General features: G+C 43.5%; 1 protein-coding gene across 1 annotated transcript in view; it reads left to right on the top strand.

The window, feature by feature from the left end:
• Positions 1–1,273: 1,273 nt before the first annotated feature.
• Positions 1,274–13,719, top strand: part of LOC125516447 (tRNA ligase 1-like) — a 46,056-nt gene continuing 33,610 nt past the window's right edge. Inside the window, exons 1-6 of the mRNA XM_048681885.1 lie at positions 1,274–1,435; positions 2,385–2,435; positions 2,567–2,649; positions 2,724–2,823; positions 3,235–3,313; positions 3,509–3,632. Coding sequence (XP_048537842.1) covers positions 1,274–1,435; positions 2,385–2,435; positions 2,567–2,649; positions 2,724–2,823; positions 3,235–3,313; positions 3,509–3,632 — 599 coding nt within the window. The remainder of the gene's footprint in view (positions 1,436–2,384; positions 2,436–2,566; positions 2,650–2,723; positions 2,824–3,234; positions 3,314–3,508; positions 3,633–13,719) is intronic.

Raw genomic sequence — 13,719 nt, 5'->3', positions numbered from 1 at the left:
GAAAAGGAAGGACATACAAAATGAAGTTTGTACCACAACCGATGGACCTGCAAGTGGATTTGTTTCGTCTCCCATGCATATTCGAATTGCAAATGCGGAACCACCAGACAGTCCTGCTAAAAACACAAGAAGCAAAAAGAAGCTACATATGTGAAGTTTGTGTGATCATGACCTTTTGCTTGTGAACCTGGACATGTTTCCTTTCAACCTTATGCATGTTTGAGAATTTGGACCTTTATATTTCGACCAACAAGTGGATGTTATTGAACCTTATTTATGTTTGTGAACCTGATTTGTGTGTGCTGAAAAAACAACAAGTTGATATTTCGAACCTTATTTATGGCTGTGAACCACTTTGTGTTTGTGTCATTTTCAGAAAAATGGGCAGCAACCATGCTGAAATTTTCATAGAAATATAGAATAATATGTGATCGTGCTGTCATATGTGTTGTTTCTGTCAATTAGTGTGTGACCATCAAAAAATTTGGGCGTGGCGGTCTGCCTCATTTGTTTATGTCTACTAGTACCAGACAGTTTCTTCTAGCCGGCCAGCCGCTCGTGCGGATCTGTTGTCTATAGTAACTTTCAAACCGAAGTTCAACTATTTAGCAACAGGAAAATATACGAGACGTTGATGTGTTGAAATATTATTTCATATAACATATAATGGATATATCTCCTTCTGCAACATAACATCTCCTTAGCTCAGTTGGTTTGCTCGCTCTTTACTGGAGGTTGCCCCAAGACGACAATTTTTATTCTATTTTCATGCACACCTTATAAATGGTCCCACAAGTCAACACAGAGAGACGGGGGACAGGGGTATTTTTGTCATCTACCTCCAGTCAACGTGCATTGACCAGACGGTAACGGTGAAAAATGGCATTTCCGAGTTTGTGTCTAACGGAACAGTGGCATTTTTGATTAGTGAAAACATTTAATGGCAAAACTGAGTAGCGTTAGACAGCCGATGGCAAAACTGATAAAAATCCATAAAAAAAACAGTCAACTGAAGGTCCTTCCACTGCCAAATCCGCCGGAACACGCCGTGCGCCGCGCCGGCGGCGCCGCTGCCCCCTTCGACTTGCACCTCCGCCGCGGAGCCTCGCAATGCCTCCTCGCCGCGACCACGTACGCCGCCTCTCGACCCTGCTCCTCCTCTCCGGCTCCCCGAACCTAACCGCGACTCTCCTCGCAGGGCAAGCAGGCGCAGCAGACGGCCGCTCCCACCCCCGCCCCCTCGTCCACGGCCGCCGGGGGCATCGACGAGAAGATGGACGCTGCGCCCCGCAACGCGGCCGAGCAGGGCGGCGCCGGCGACGAGCTCTCCGCTCTGCTCAACGAGTTCTCGCTAGACAGCAGCAGCACCTTCGCCGAGGTGCGGATCCGGGCCACCTTCTACCCCAAGTTCGAGAACGAGGAATCCGATCAGGAGGTGCGTGCTTCGTTGGTTGGGTTCCCCGCAGCATATGGGTGTTTGTTGAACAGCTCATTAGCTCGTTGCTTCACAGCACAAAGTGCCCCCCGAGTAACCGTGGGCGTGGGGAATTGCTCGGCCGTTTGCTGCTAGCAGTTCCACAGTTTCCGTTAGTCAGTACTCCCTCCATTCCACAATATAGTGCTTTCTCTATCCTCGTGCTTCAACTTTGATCGTAAATTTAACTACCAAGACCGATTACGGCGGGAGCAAAAGTTATATTAATGAATTCGTATTCGAAAGAAGTTTTCAATTATACAATTTTTTTTCCTGTCGCAGTCGGTCTCGTTGGTTAAATTAATGGTCAAAGTTAGATCTCGAAAAGCGCGGGCGCACTATATTTTAGAATGGAGGAAGTATTACTTTGACGACCCAACTTTAATTAGTTACATTAGCTAGTGCTGATGGGACTGGCTGCCTTAATGCTCCTGGTACACCTGAACTGGGCTCAGTTTGTCTAAGTTGGTTCGGAAAATAACGTGTGACGATTCTACTATTACTGTGTTCAGTAAATCTGATCAATAGATAGATTCTGTTTTCCAGTGATTCTTTTTTTAACTCCTTAAATCAGTAAACATTGCTCACTTTCTTGGTTTCCATCGCACTGTGGTGATATGAGTTTTATTTCTGAGTAATGCATGCGCTCCACTGTTTTTTCAGCCATTGGATGTCCCCCCTTTTTCTTTTTGTCCTTGTAAGTCTTTAACAGCGCTGCAGAGACCTTGATGGGTTCGATCAATACAAACGTATTTATTGTCCTTAATAAAAATATATTGATGAACAGACTGTACAGTAGACCATTTTAGTAACACAGCGAGTTCTGGCTCATTTGGGGTCTCTTATCCCCATTCAGTAAATTCGATATTAACTCTAGAATCTGTACTGTGACTCCCCTGTGTGATTGCAGTCAAGGACCCGGATGATTGAGATGGTGTCGCATGGATTAGCTACCATGGAGGTATATCTAATTCGTCATTTTTTCCTTATTAACTGTTCTAAAATTAGAGCCTATGCTGATTGTTTGATGTGTTTACCCTGCTGCCTAAAAAAGAAGTGTTTATCCTGCTTAAGATATTTTGTATTCTTCAGGTTACACTCAAGCATTCAGGGTCTTTGTTCATGTATGCTGGTAACCATGGTGGTGCATATTCCAAGAACAGCTTTGGACATATGTACGTTCTGCTCTTTTATCTGCATTATTCTTGAGCTATTTGTGTTTTGACTGAAGGCAAAATTCTGCTTGTAGCTACACTGCTGTGGGCGTTTTTGTTTTGGGTCGCTTGTTTCGTGAAGCTTGGGGGAGAGAAGCTCCTAAGATGCAAGCGGAATTCAATGATTGTCTCGAGGTATTCCACACCCAATGCAGGTTTTGTCAAGAATTTCATGTGTTGACTTCTGTTTTCCATGTTCATGTGTCTGTTAGCCTTTCAGTACTTGATACACGTCAATTCTTTAGCACACAGTTTGGGTGCAACTAGGGGAATATTATTTTCTTATATATATTTTTGCACTTGTATTTTAGTCAGCATGGCTCTTTAATTTGACATCTTTCTTAACTAGTACAAACTCACATAAGCAAAATATAAAATCTAAAGCCTAGCTATTAAATTACAACACGATTTGGTGCTTAGTTCACTGTTGGAGCTAGTTTGTTGGAATTAAGCACAAACAAGCATATGCTTACTTTATCCTTTGTGCCTTTTGTTGTCAGCAGTTCTCTTAAGATTTTTGATTTTGCCTCTGTTTTGTGGTTCTAGAAAAACCGAATAAGCGTTTCAATGGAACTTGTCACGGCTGTATTAGGAGACCATGGGCAAAGGCCTAAGGATTATTATGGTATGCCTATTTTTCTCCTGACTAAATAGTGCTCAGTGTATACTTTGTTTGTCATTGTTAGTTCACTCTGATATTGTATTCAGGCTATAAATGTTGTATTATCCTTTCATTTTCCTTCTGAACTATGAAGTCACTTGCTGCATTTGTTCCAGTTCATCAATTTCCACATTATCAATTCTATTTTGGCTTTTGTAGCTGTGATTACAGCTGTGACGGAATTCGGTCATGGCAAGCCTCAGTTCTATTCTACTCCAGAGTTGATTAAATTTTGTCGGGCATGGCGCCTACCAACAAACCATGTCTGGCTATTCTCCACGAGGTGCCCATCTGATAACTTTATGTGGGAAGTTTTCCGTCCAGAGTGTGTGGCTGACTTGCTTAAATGGGAGACACCTCATGTAGTTGCACTATACAGAAGACCTCCTAACCACTTTTTAATTTTGACATGTCATGTTTTGCAATCATCCAGTTGTTGACACACGAACACGTCACGTGTACCCTCGACGCCGGGGGTGATTCACCGCAGTTCACGTCGAAGGAGACCCGACCGACAGCGCGATACGCAAGACAGTCGACGGGCGCTTTTGCAGACCCGAAACCCCCACACCCCCGGAAAGGACCCCGTCAGGGAGTGCGGCGGCTATGGGCTGCCCTAGGTCGATTCGCTCGCCCCTAGAGCCTCGGGATTCGCAGCTCTCAAACACGAAGAACAGCGAAGAACGAGATAGAAAAACGGTGGAAAGATAAAATGTAGATGAAAAAGTAGTATATTGATTTGTTCGATTGTGTGTTGTTCAATCGGCCGTCACCCTCAACATATATAAGAGGCGGCTGGACTTTCCGTACAAGTAAAGGATTCATCTAGGCTTTCCTTACAAGAAAAATTATATCAATTCACGTCCTAGAGTCCTAATTCTATTCCAACTCGGATTCAGTCTGAATCTAGCCCATACCCTGTGTTCCGTCTTGCGCGGGCCGCCGGGCTTGCATATGATCTCTGATCGAGACGGCCCAAATATCAAACTTGTGCGCCTCGACGATACGAACAACTCTCATGTTGATCATTTTTTTCAAATAAGGCCATCTTGAATACTTTTCGAGGTCATCTTTATCTTCCAGTCGGACTCGGTTTTGCAGTAGACTGGATTATCCGAGTCTCGTAGTGAATTTGTAGGCTATATATTATCTCTGGTGATGATGACTCCAAAATCAAAATTTACCGTCTTGATGATACGCACAACTTCTGTATTGAACACTTCTTCATCCAAGGTCATTTTGATAAACTTTCGAGCACATGTTCAATTTCACTTGGACTTGAGCTCATCCACTCGATATTAGATACTTTCACTCGGATCGTCCGATTGGACTTTTTCACTCGGAAGACAATCTTTCACTCGGATGACTATATTTCCACTCGGATGACTATATTTCCACTCGGAAGGCACTATCTTATTCAATCGGCAAGTTTTCGTCCCGATGGTAATCTTTTCACTCGGAATATTTTCACCTGGACGAAAATTTCACTCGGATGATCATATTTTCACTCGGATGACTATATTTCCACTTGGATAATAATAAGTTCATCCGGTTAGCAAACTTCCACTCGACCGTACAATTTCACTCGACCGTAAACTTTCACTCGACCGTAAACTTTCACTCGGATGGTAAACTTTTCACTCGGATTTCCGACTGAAAACATAGCCCGATCTTGATTTGTCTCTCTAGGCCTCATATGATCTTGGATTGAGACGAATTATATATGAAAATCGATCGGCTCAACGAGAAGAAACTTTTCCATGTTGAAGGTTTTTCGATTCAAGGCCGTATTGATGGCCGAATTACTCGCGCAACCTATCAGACAAGTGTCTGGCACCTCGCGCCATATTTCCGTTGAGGTTCAGTCTGCAGTATATTGCCTCTAACTTTTGCATATGAACTCGGATTGAGATGATTTATATATCAAAATCGATTGCTTCGACGAGACAAAGACAATTCCTTAAGAGTGCTCCTTCATCCGAGGTCATCTTGAAGACGTGATTGGCCAAAAACCACTCGGAACATTGAACTATGCCACTCGGAGTATAGTTTCGGTCCGTAAGATAAAGTCGAATGAATATAACCGAAACATCAAAGTGGCTCCACTCGGTGACGTGAATATTTTTATGCTGAAAACTCATTCACTCGAGACCATCTTCATTGCAATCTGTATCTTGCCAAAATCAGGTGTCAACACATGCCCCCCTGTTTTTCGGCAAAGCTTGCACGCCGAAAAATAATATGCATAGTGTTTGTTCTAAGGACGATATCAACACTCCATCGGCCATTTATTTTTCTCAGGGCGATAATTATGTATCGGCCATGTTTGTACTAAGGGCGATAATCATATATCGGCCAATGCCCACTTAGGCTTCCTGCCACACACTCGGGTGGTACTTCTTCAAATATTTGCCATTGAGAGCTCGAGGTAACAATGCCCCTTGTATTGATTCCACCAAATATGAATTTCCGGGAACAACTCTTGTAATTCTAAAAGGACCTTCCCAACTTGGAGACCACTTCCCGAATTTTCTATCTCTTGAACCAATCGGCAGAATCACTTTCCAAACGAGATCACCAACTTGAAAATTCTTCAACTTGACTTTCTTATTGTAAGCCCTTGCCACCCTCAACTTATCTCTCTCTATGGCATTCAAAGCAGCCAAACGTTTATCAGCAACCTCATCAATGTTGTCCATCATCAAGTTATAGAAGTCTATTGCTGATAAATCATTTTGTTTGGCTATTCTCAAAGCATTCAAATTTACTTCCATCGGTAAAACAGCCTCCTGACCATATACTAGCTCATATGGAGTCACTTTCGTAGCACCATGCCTTTAGATTCTATGTGCCCATAATGCCTCAGACAACAAGTCATGCCATCTCCTTGGATTATCCTCAATCTTCTTCTTGATGAGCTTGATTAAAATTTTATTGCTAGACTCAGCTTGTCCATTAGCTTGGGCATAATATGGAGAGGAATTGAGCAACTTTATGTTATAAGATTCGGCAAACTCTCTGACTTGGTGTGACATGAAAGATGAACCTTGATCTGTAGTTAACTTTTGAGGAATACCGAATCTATGAATAATGTGCTGGGATATGAATTGAATTACCTCCGTATGCGTCATGTTCTTGAGAGGTACTGCTTCAGACCATTTAGTGAAATAATCGGTTGCCACCAATACGAACCGATGCCCTTTTGAGGAAGACGGATGGATTTGTCCAATCAAATCTAAACCCCAACCTCTGAAAGGCCACGGTTTGATAATAGGATGTAACATAGCAGCTGGAGCCAATTGAATATCACCAAACTTTTGACAAGCTTCACACCCCTTATAATATCTGAAGCAATCATTAATCATAGTCGGCCAATAAAACCCAACACGTCGCAATAACCATTTCATCTTGGGAGCCGACTGGTGAGTGCCACAAATACCTTCATGTACTTCTCCCATAGCAACTCTTGCCTGGTCCTCGTCCAAACACTTTAGAAGAACATCATCGACGGTTCGGCGATAAAGACCATCATCTCTCATTGTATACTTGAAAGCCATATGCCGAACAGCCCTGTCCACCCTTTCACTCGGATTGCACAAGTAATCAACAATGGGCTTCCTCCAGTCAGGATTGTCACCTGCACTAGACTTTTTGTTAATGGCCGAATCAGTGGGTTCAGGTTCGGCCTCTCCCATATTGGCAAGACAAGACATCAGTCTTTGAGAGATATGAAACATGCCATGATCAACATGATATCCGGATGCTTGTTGTGCCAATTCATTTGCTTTCCAATTGTCATGTCTAGATATATGAGCAATGCTAAAGCAATCCAAAGTAGAAATTATATCTAGACATCTATCAAGATAAACATTAAGTGATTCGTCCAAACACTAAAAGACTTTGGATATTTGCTGCACCACTAGTAACGAATCACCATAAGCCTCAATATGTGTAGCACCTATAGCAAGTAACATCTCTAGGCCGAATAACAATGCTTCATATTCGGCTTCATTGTTTGTGCAAAAATATTCTAAGCGGCATGAGGCTTCAAAAACAGCACCATGAGGAGATATATAAACAATACCAACACCTTGGCCATTGCTACAAACTGAACCATCAAAGTATAATCTCCATGGTACTAATGAAACAAGGTTCATATCAACATCATGCTTGTTATTAATCCGATGTTCAACAATGAAATTAGCAACAATTTGGCCTTTCATGGATTTTAGAGATTCATAAGCCAAATCATATTCAATCAAAGCATAAGCCCACTTGCCAATTCTACCACTAAGAATTGGCCTATGCAACATGTATTTAATGACATCGGTTTGACAAGGTACTACACAAACACTTGGCATTAAATAATGTCTCAGTTTTGTGCAAGCATAATATAAGCATAGACATAATTTCTCAATAAATGTATACCTTGTCTCTGCGTCCAATAAACGGCGGCTCAAATAAGTGATGGCATGCTCTTTTCCTTCGGTCTCTTGAGTTAGAACAACACCAATAACTCCTTCCTCTGCTGCAATGTAAAGTCTGAAGGGTTCCCTATGCTTGGGTGCTTTCATCACCGGAGGAGTGCACAAATAATTCTTGATCATATCAAATGCTTCTTGCTGTTTTGCCCCCCAAGTGAAATCAACATCATTCTTTAACCGAAGGATAGGAGTAAATGCATCAACTTTCCCTGATAGATTAGCTATGAACCTTCTCAAATAATTGACCTTGCCAAGGAACTTTTGCATATCTCTCTTGCATGTTGGAGCCTCCACCTTCTGTATAGCCTCTATCTTTTTGGGATCAATCTCTATACCATCTTCATGAATAATGAAACCCAAAAACTTGCCAGCTGACACGCCGAAAGCACACTTCAAAGGATTCATTTTCAATCCATACTTTTTCATTCTTTCAAAAGCTAAACGCAAATCGGCCAAGTGAGATTCAAAAGCATCCGATTTGACAACAATATCATCAATATAAACTTCAATTATGACACCGAGTAAATCATGAAAAATCAAATTCATAGCCCTTTGATACGTGGCGCCAGCATTTTTTAATCTGAATGTCATCACTGTCCACTCGAATAAACCAAGGAAACCAGGACATCGGAAAGCCATTTTGTACATGTCCTCTTCGGCCATAAAAATTTGATTGTATCCGGCATTACCATCTAGAAAGCTAATAACCTTATGTCCGGAAGCATCATTAATAAGCATATCGGCTATTGGCATAGGATACTCATCTTTGGGTGTAGCCCTATTCAAATCTCTGAAATCAATGCACACCCTCAACTTGCCAGATCCTTTCTTCTCTACTGGGACAATGTTAGAAATCCACTCGGCATACCTACAAGGTCGAATGAAATTAGCTTCAAGCAGTCGACCGATCTCTTCCTTGATCCGGTCATATGTTTTCGGATTAAATTTTCTGGCCGACTGTTTATAAGGTCTAAAACCGGCCTTTATAGGCAACCGATGTTCCACTAGCTCTCGGCTTAACCCTGGCATCTCATGATATTCCCATGCAAAGCAACAAACATATTCTTTCAGTAGCTCGATTAACTTAGCCTTACAATCGGCTTTCAAATTTTTGTTTATAAATGTCGGTCGAGTGACTGAACCATCTCCAATATCTACCTTTTCTAACGGATCGGCTGATGTAAAACCTTGTCCAAGTTTATCCATTTCATCCAACTCCTCTATAGACTCATACATATCGTTCTCATTGGACCGATACTTTACAATACATTTTTGTAACCACTCGGAATTAGGATCCATTTAAACATATCATACCTTGGAGCCGATTGCATTCACTCGGCTTTAAAGAGACGGGCACAAAACCATTCTTGGTTGCGCTGAGAAAATCAAATTCTGATAAGTCACGTCCCGTCAAGCAAGTAGCATTGGGATGTTGCCCATCCACTGATGCATTGGTCAAAGCAACACAGGCCGAGTTATCCGCGTGAATAACTTCCACTTCATCATCAACCCATTGAATCAAAAACTAGTGCATAGTGGATGGCACGCACTGGTTTGCATGAACCCAATCACAGCCTAGTATGACGTTGTAGTTACCTTGCACCTCAGCGACAAAGAATGCAGTAGCCAAAGTTTTGCTTCCGACTGTAAGCTCCACATACATCACACCTTTGGCTTCAGTTTTCTCTTTGCCTTCAAATCCATTGAGCACCATATTGGTCTTGATCAATTCTTCATCAGGCAAACCCAATCTCTTGAAGACCGAATAGGGCATAAGATTTACCACAGCACCACCATCAACAAGCATCCGAGTGAGCGGTGACCCATTGATATGACCTCTGAGATATAATGGTTTAAGATGCGTTACTGGTTCTTTTGGCTTCTCGAATATTGCGTTTTTAGGGCCAAAATCCAGCTGAGCCACCTCCCCTTCTTCATCTACAACACGAAACTCAGCAGGTAAGTAGTACACCATATTGATATCCATACCTTCATGAACCGGCGTAGACTCATAGTCCAACATATCAGCCTCCTCCTCGAGTGCATCCACTGATTCTAAAATTTGTCCGAGTGATGGATAAGTAAGAAGTGTTGCAGACGATGTCATATCTGTTGCATCGTCCTCCTTTGGTGATGTAGGTATTGCTGTGATAGATGTAGAAGCTGCTGTATCTTGTATTTGTTTAGGCCCCCACACTTGTTTTGGTGGAACCATGGGTCGAGTGTCATTGAACAACTTATCCCTTTGTTTCTCGGCCTCCTGTTCTGCCATCTCTTGACTCCTTAACCTCTGTAGTTTCCTCTTTTGTGTCTTTGTTAGCCCTGGAGGACACAACTTTGGCTGAGTGTATTTAGGATCTCTCGTTTTTCCTCGGCTGGTGCTTGCTTCATGGTCATTAGCCGAGTGCTTTGGCGCGATAGCAAGTATCGGCTCAGTCGGATTGCTATGCACAATCGGCTGCTGTATGGCGAATGTTTCGGTGCCCAAGATAAGTGAGTCGGCATCCATTTTCTCCTTGCCTTTTCCCGGCTCAACTGCTGCAACACTTGGTGATTTAACACGCCATTCTTTTCGACTTTTCAGATGCATGAAATTTCCACTCAGGCGCACCTTTTTACTCTGATGGAATCCACTCGGATGAATATCACTCGGATGGAATTCAGTCGGATGGAATCTACTCGTCCACATTTTTTCACTCGGATAGCTTCCACCTGGGTGCATTCTTACACTCGGATAATTTCCATCCGGTCGCATGTTTTGACCAGCCGACCGATAGTTACCGATGTTCAGTCGGCCTCTATATGAATAGTTAAGTCGATCCCAAACAGATTGCGTATGCTCTTCTGGAAGCGGCACCCTTGGTCCACTCGGTTTCATATACTGACTGAACATATCAGCTGATGGTGACCTTGGTCGCTTCAGATGAGTCGGCTGATTAAAGCTAGAACTGGCCGACTGGTTGGTGTACTTGGACAACAACATATCAAAAGTTGGCTTGATCCGCTTGCGCTGTACTTTAACTTCATTCCTTTTCCACTTGCCAATTTCTGGACTCTTGGGCTTGACAAATCTCACATGAGCATTTTCTTGCACTTGCAGTTGCCCCGAGTGTAGGATTCTTGATGATGATTTTGATCACTTCCTTGCCATCGGGTTGCTTACCAAGCACAACCTGTCTCCCCAAGACCTTGTTGTCCTCCTTGTCTTTCCTGGGCTCACCAACAATGACATTAGCTTTATTAGGAGATTCGGCTACCTCCGGCCGAATGAGTAGCTTCTTCCCCTCCAAATCCATGGTATTCATTGGAAAAGGCTGTTTATCAACTTGCATCTCAGAAAAGTTCAATCGTCCGTCATTAATGGCCGATTGTATCTGTCGTCGAAAAACATTGCAATCATTAGTAGCATGAGAAAAACAATTATGATACTTGCAATAAGCACGCCGTTTTAGCTCTTCAAACGGCGGTAAAGTATGAGATATTCTAATAATCTTAGCCTGCAGCAAAGCATCAAATATTCTATCACACTTGGCAATGTTAAAAGTAAACTTCATCTCTTCATCACGATTCTTATGAATCGGTTTCAGATCATTGCAAGTAAAGGGTTTGGACTTACATGGCCAAACAAATTCAGTAGCAAAAACATCACCCTCATCGTCCGAGTGATCACTATCATATTCCACCATATTCATCTTTGGACGATCGGCTTTGTATCTATGCACTTCTTTGAGATCTTTGCTTCGGCTTTCCTGAGCCAAAGCCCTTTGTAAGACTTGGTTGATATTTAAGAACTCATAACCGTCTAGCTTTTCTCTAATGGGAGTTCTCAAACCACTCAGCACTAGGTCTGCCAAGTCTCTCTCGGTTATCACCAAACTAAAACACCGGTTTTTTGTTTCTCTGAATCTCTTGACGTAATCGGAGACCGATTCATCATGCTTCTGTTTAACCGATGTTAGATGTGATAACTTGAGTTCATTGTTGCCGCTATAAAAGTGATCATGAAATTTTTGCTCTAGCTGTGACCAAACCCGAATGGAACCATGTGGTAAAGAAGAAAACCATGAAAATGCAGTACCAGTTAAAGATAAAGGAAACAAACGCACTTTCAACTCATTTAGTGAGCCTGCTTCACCTAGTTGTGGTAAGTATTGACTAACATGCTCCCATGTGGTTTTTGTGCCCTCTCCATTGAACTTAACAAAATCTGGAATCTTATATCCCGGAGGGCACTGGATGGCATCAAAGTACTCAGGGTACGGCTTTTGGTAAATCCGATTCCGAGGTAACTCAACTCCAAAATTCTCTCTAAGCATCTTAGCCATCTCCTCTCTAAGATTAGCTAGACCATCATCCGTAGTGGACAATGAAGCTTGTGGCAGTGATATAGGAAGAGTATGGTTACTAGCTGTAGGTAGGAATTGTGGCATGTATCTCGACCCATAATTTGGTAGTGGTCGAGTGGTTGTAGCTGTGGGTAGAGTTTGGTTCGGCGTTGCCACCGAACCTGTCATGCTCGTAATAGGATTAATGGGTGTAGCCACAATCTGATTTGTTTTGGTAGGATAATAAGTCATCGGCACGAGAGGCGCCGATGCAATAGGTAAAGTCAGATTAGGGTTTTGCACACTAGCAGCTACACCATTATTACCACTAGACGATTGAGATATATTCTTCTGAGCATTAGTATTTTCTACAAAATTTTGATAGACTAGATTGTTACCTTCAGCAATACGACTTTCAATCGCAGCCCACTGCTCAGGAGAAAAGGCAGTACTTACAGAAGGCTTAACCTGTTCAGTTTGAAGAGGAGGGAACTTGATTTCTTCAATCGGAGTGATGTTGCCTTGGCGATCTTTCTTGAATTTTGCAAGAAACTCCTGCAGGTCCTTCTCCTCGCGCGCCTTCTTGTAATCCTTGTTTGACACGAAAAATAATAACAAACAATGATGGTTGTCGTGTTACTATCTCTCTACGCGCCAGGGGAAATGAAAAATTGCGGGCGTGCCAGTGTACTGAGTACACAATGAAAAGGATGCGGGAAACAAGGATTTCATTAATCTCATTGGAGAAACAAAAGTACAAGATCCCGTAAAGAAAAAGTGCGCTCTGTGGCCTACTAGCGCAGCCAGCCTGACTATGGCGATTGCGGTCTCCTGGTTCCCGGGGCCTCGGAAGGCTCCCGGTTAATTACTCCTGCGGGTTGCTCTGCGAGATACCTCCGATTAAGCTATGTGGTCGTCTTCGTCGTCTTCGCTTCTCGTCCTCCATGCATGATGATGGTGATGTGTGTGTGGGTAGCGGCAGAGCCCGTGTCCTCGTCGGTACACGCACCGCAAGTGGCATGGCCTTAGCGGTGGCCGCGCCCGCCCTCGCCGTCGTGCCTCGTCGGTCTAGGCGGTGTTGGAGTAGTTGGTGTTGGGGTAGCATGGGTCGCGGTCAGCTCAGACTTCTTGATGACCTGTTGCTTCATCGGGGTGTTCAAGGGGCTACGCCTTGCGGGAGTAACGGTTTGGGGAGACCGGCATCAGTGTAAAAATAAACTGACACGCGCTCACATTGGCGTGGTCGGGGTGGTTGGCGCCTCATCTTGGCTAGACGCCAAGTATTTGGCGGTCTGCCAAGGCAAAGGCGCCGCCTCATAGGGCCGTGGAAAGTGGTGTCGCAAAGGCCGCGTCGCCTTGGGCTGGTACTACGCGAAAGAGTGACCTGTGCGCCGGCGATGCCATGGACCTGTACACTAAGGACCTGTCCGCCATAGTGGGTGCGCCTCTCGAAGGAGGGACCGGTCTTGGACAGCGTCGTTGCAATCTTTGGTTCAGTGATGGATCTGTACGCCATTGACCTGTTCGTCGGGGACGCGGGCCCCCTAAAGGAAGAACCGGT

The sequence above is a fragment of the Triticum urartu genome, chromosome 6 (genome assembly GCF_003073215.2).
Source record: "Triticum urartu cultivar G1812 chromosome 6, Tu2.1, whole genome shotgun sequence".
NCBI classification, from domain to species: domain Eukaryota; kingdom Viridiplantae; phylum Streptophyta; class Magnoliopsida; order Poales; family Poaceae; genus Triticum; species Triticum urartu.
The sequence above is the reverse complement of the archived record's forward strand: the minus strand, read 5'-3'. Positions and strand labels throughout refer to the sequence as shown.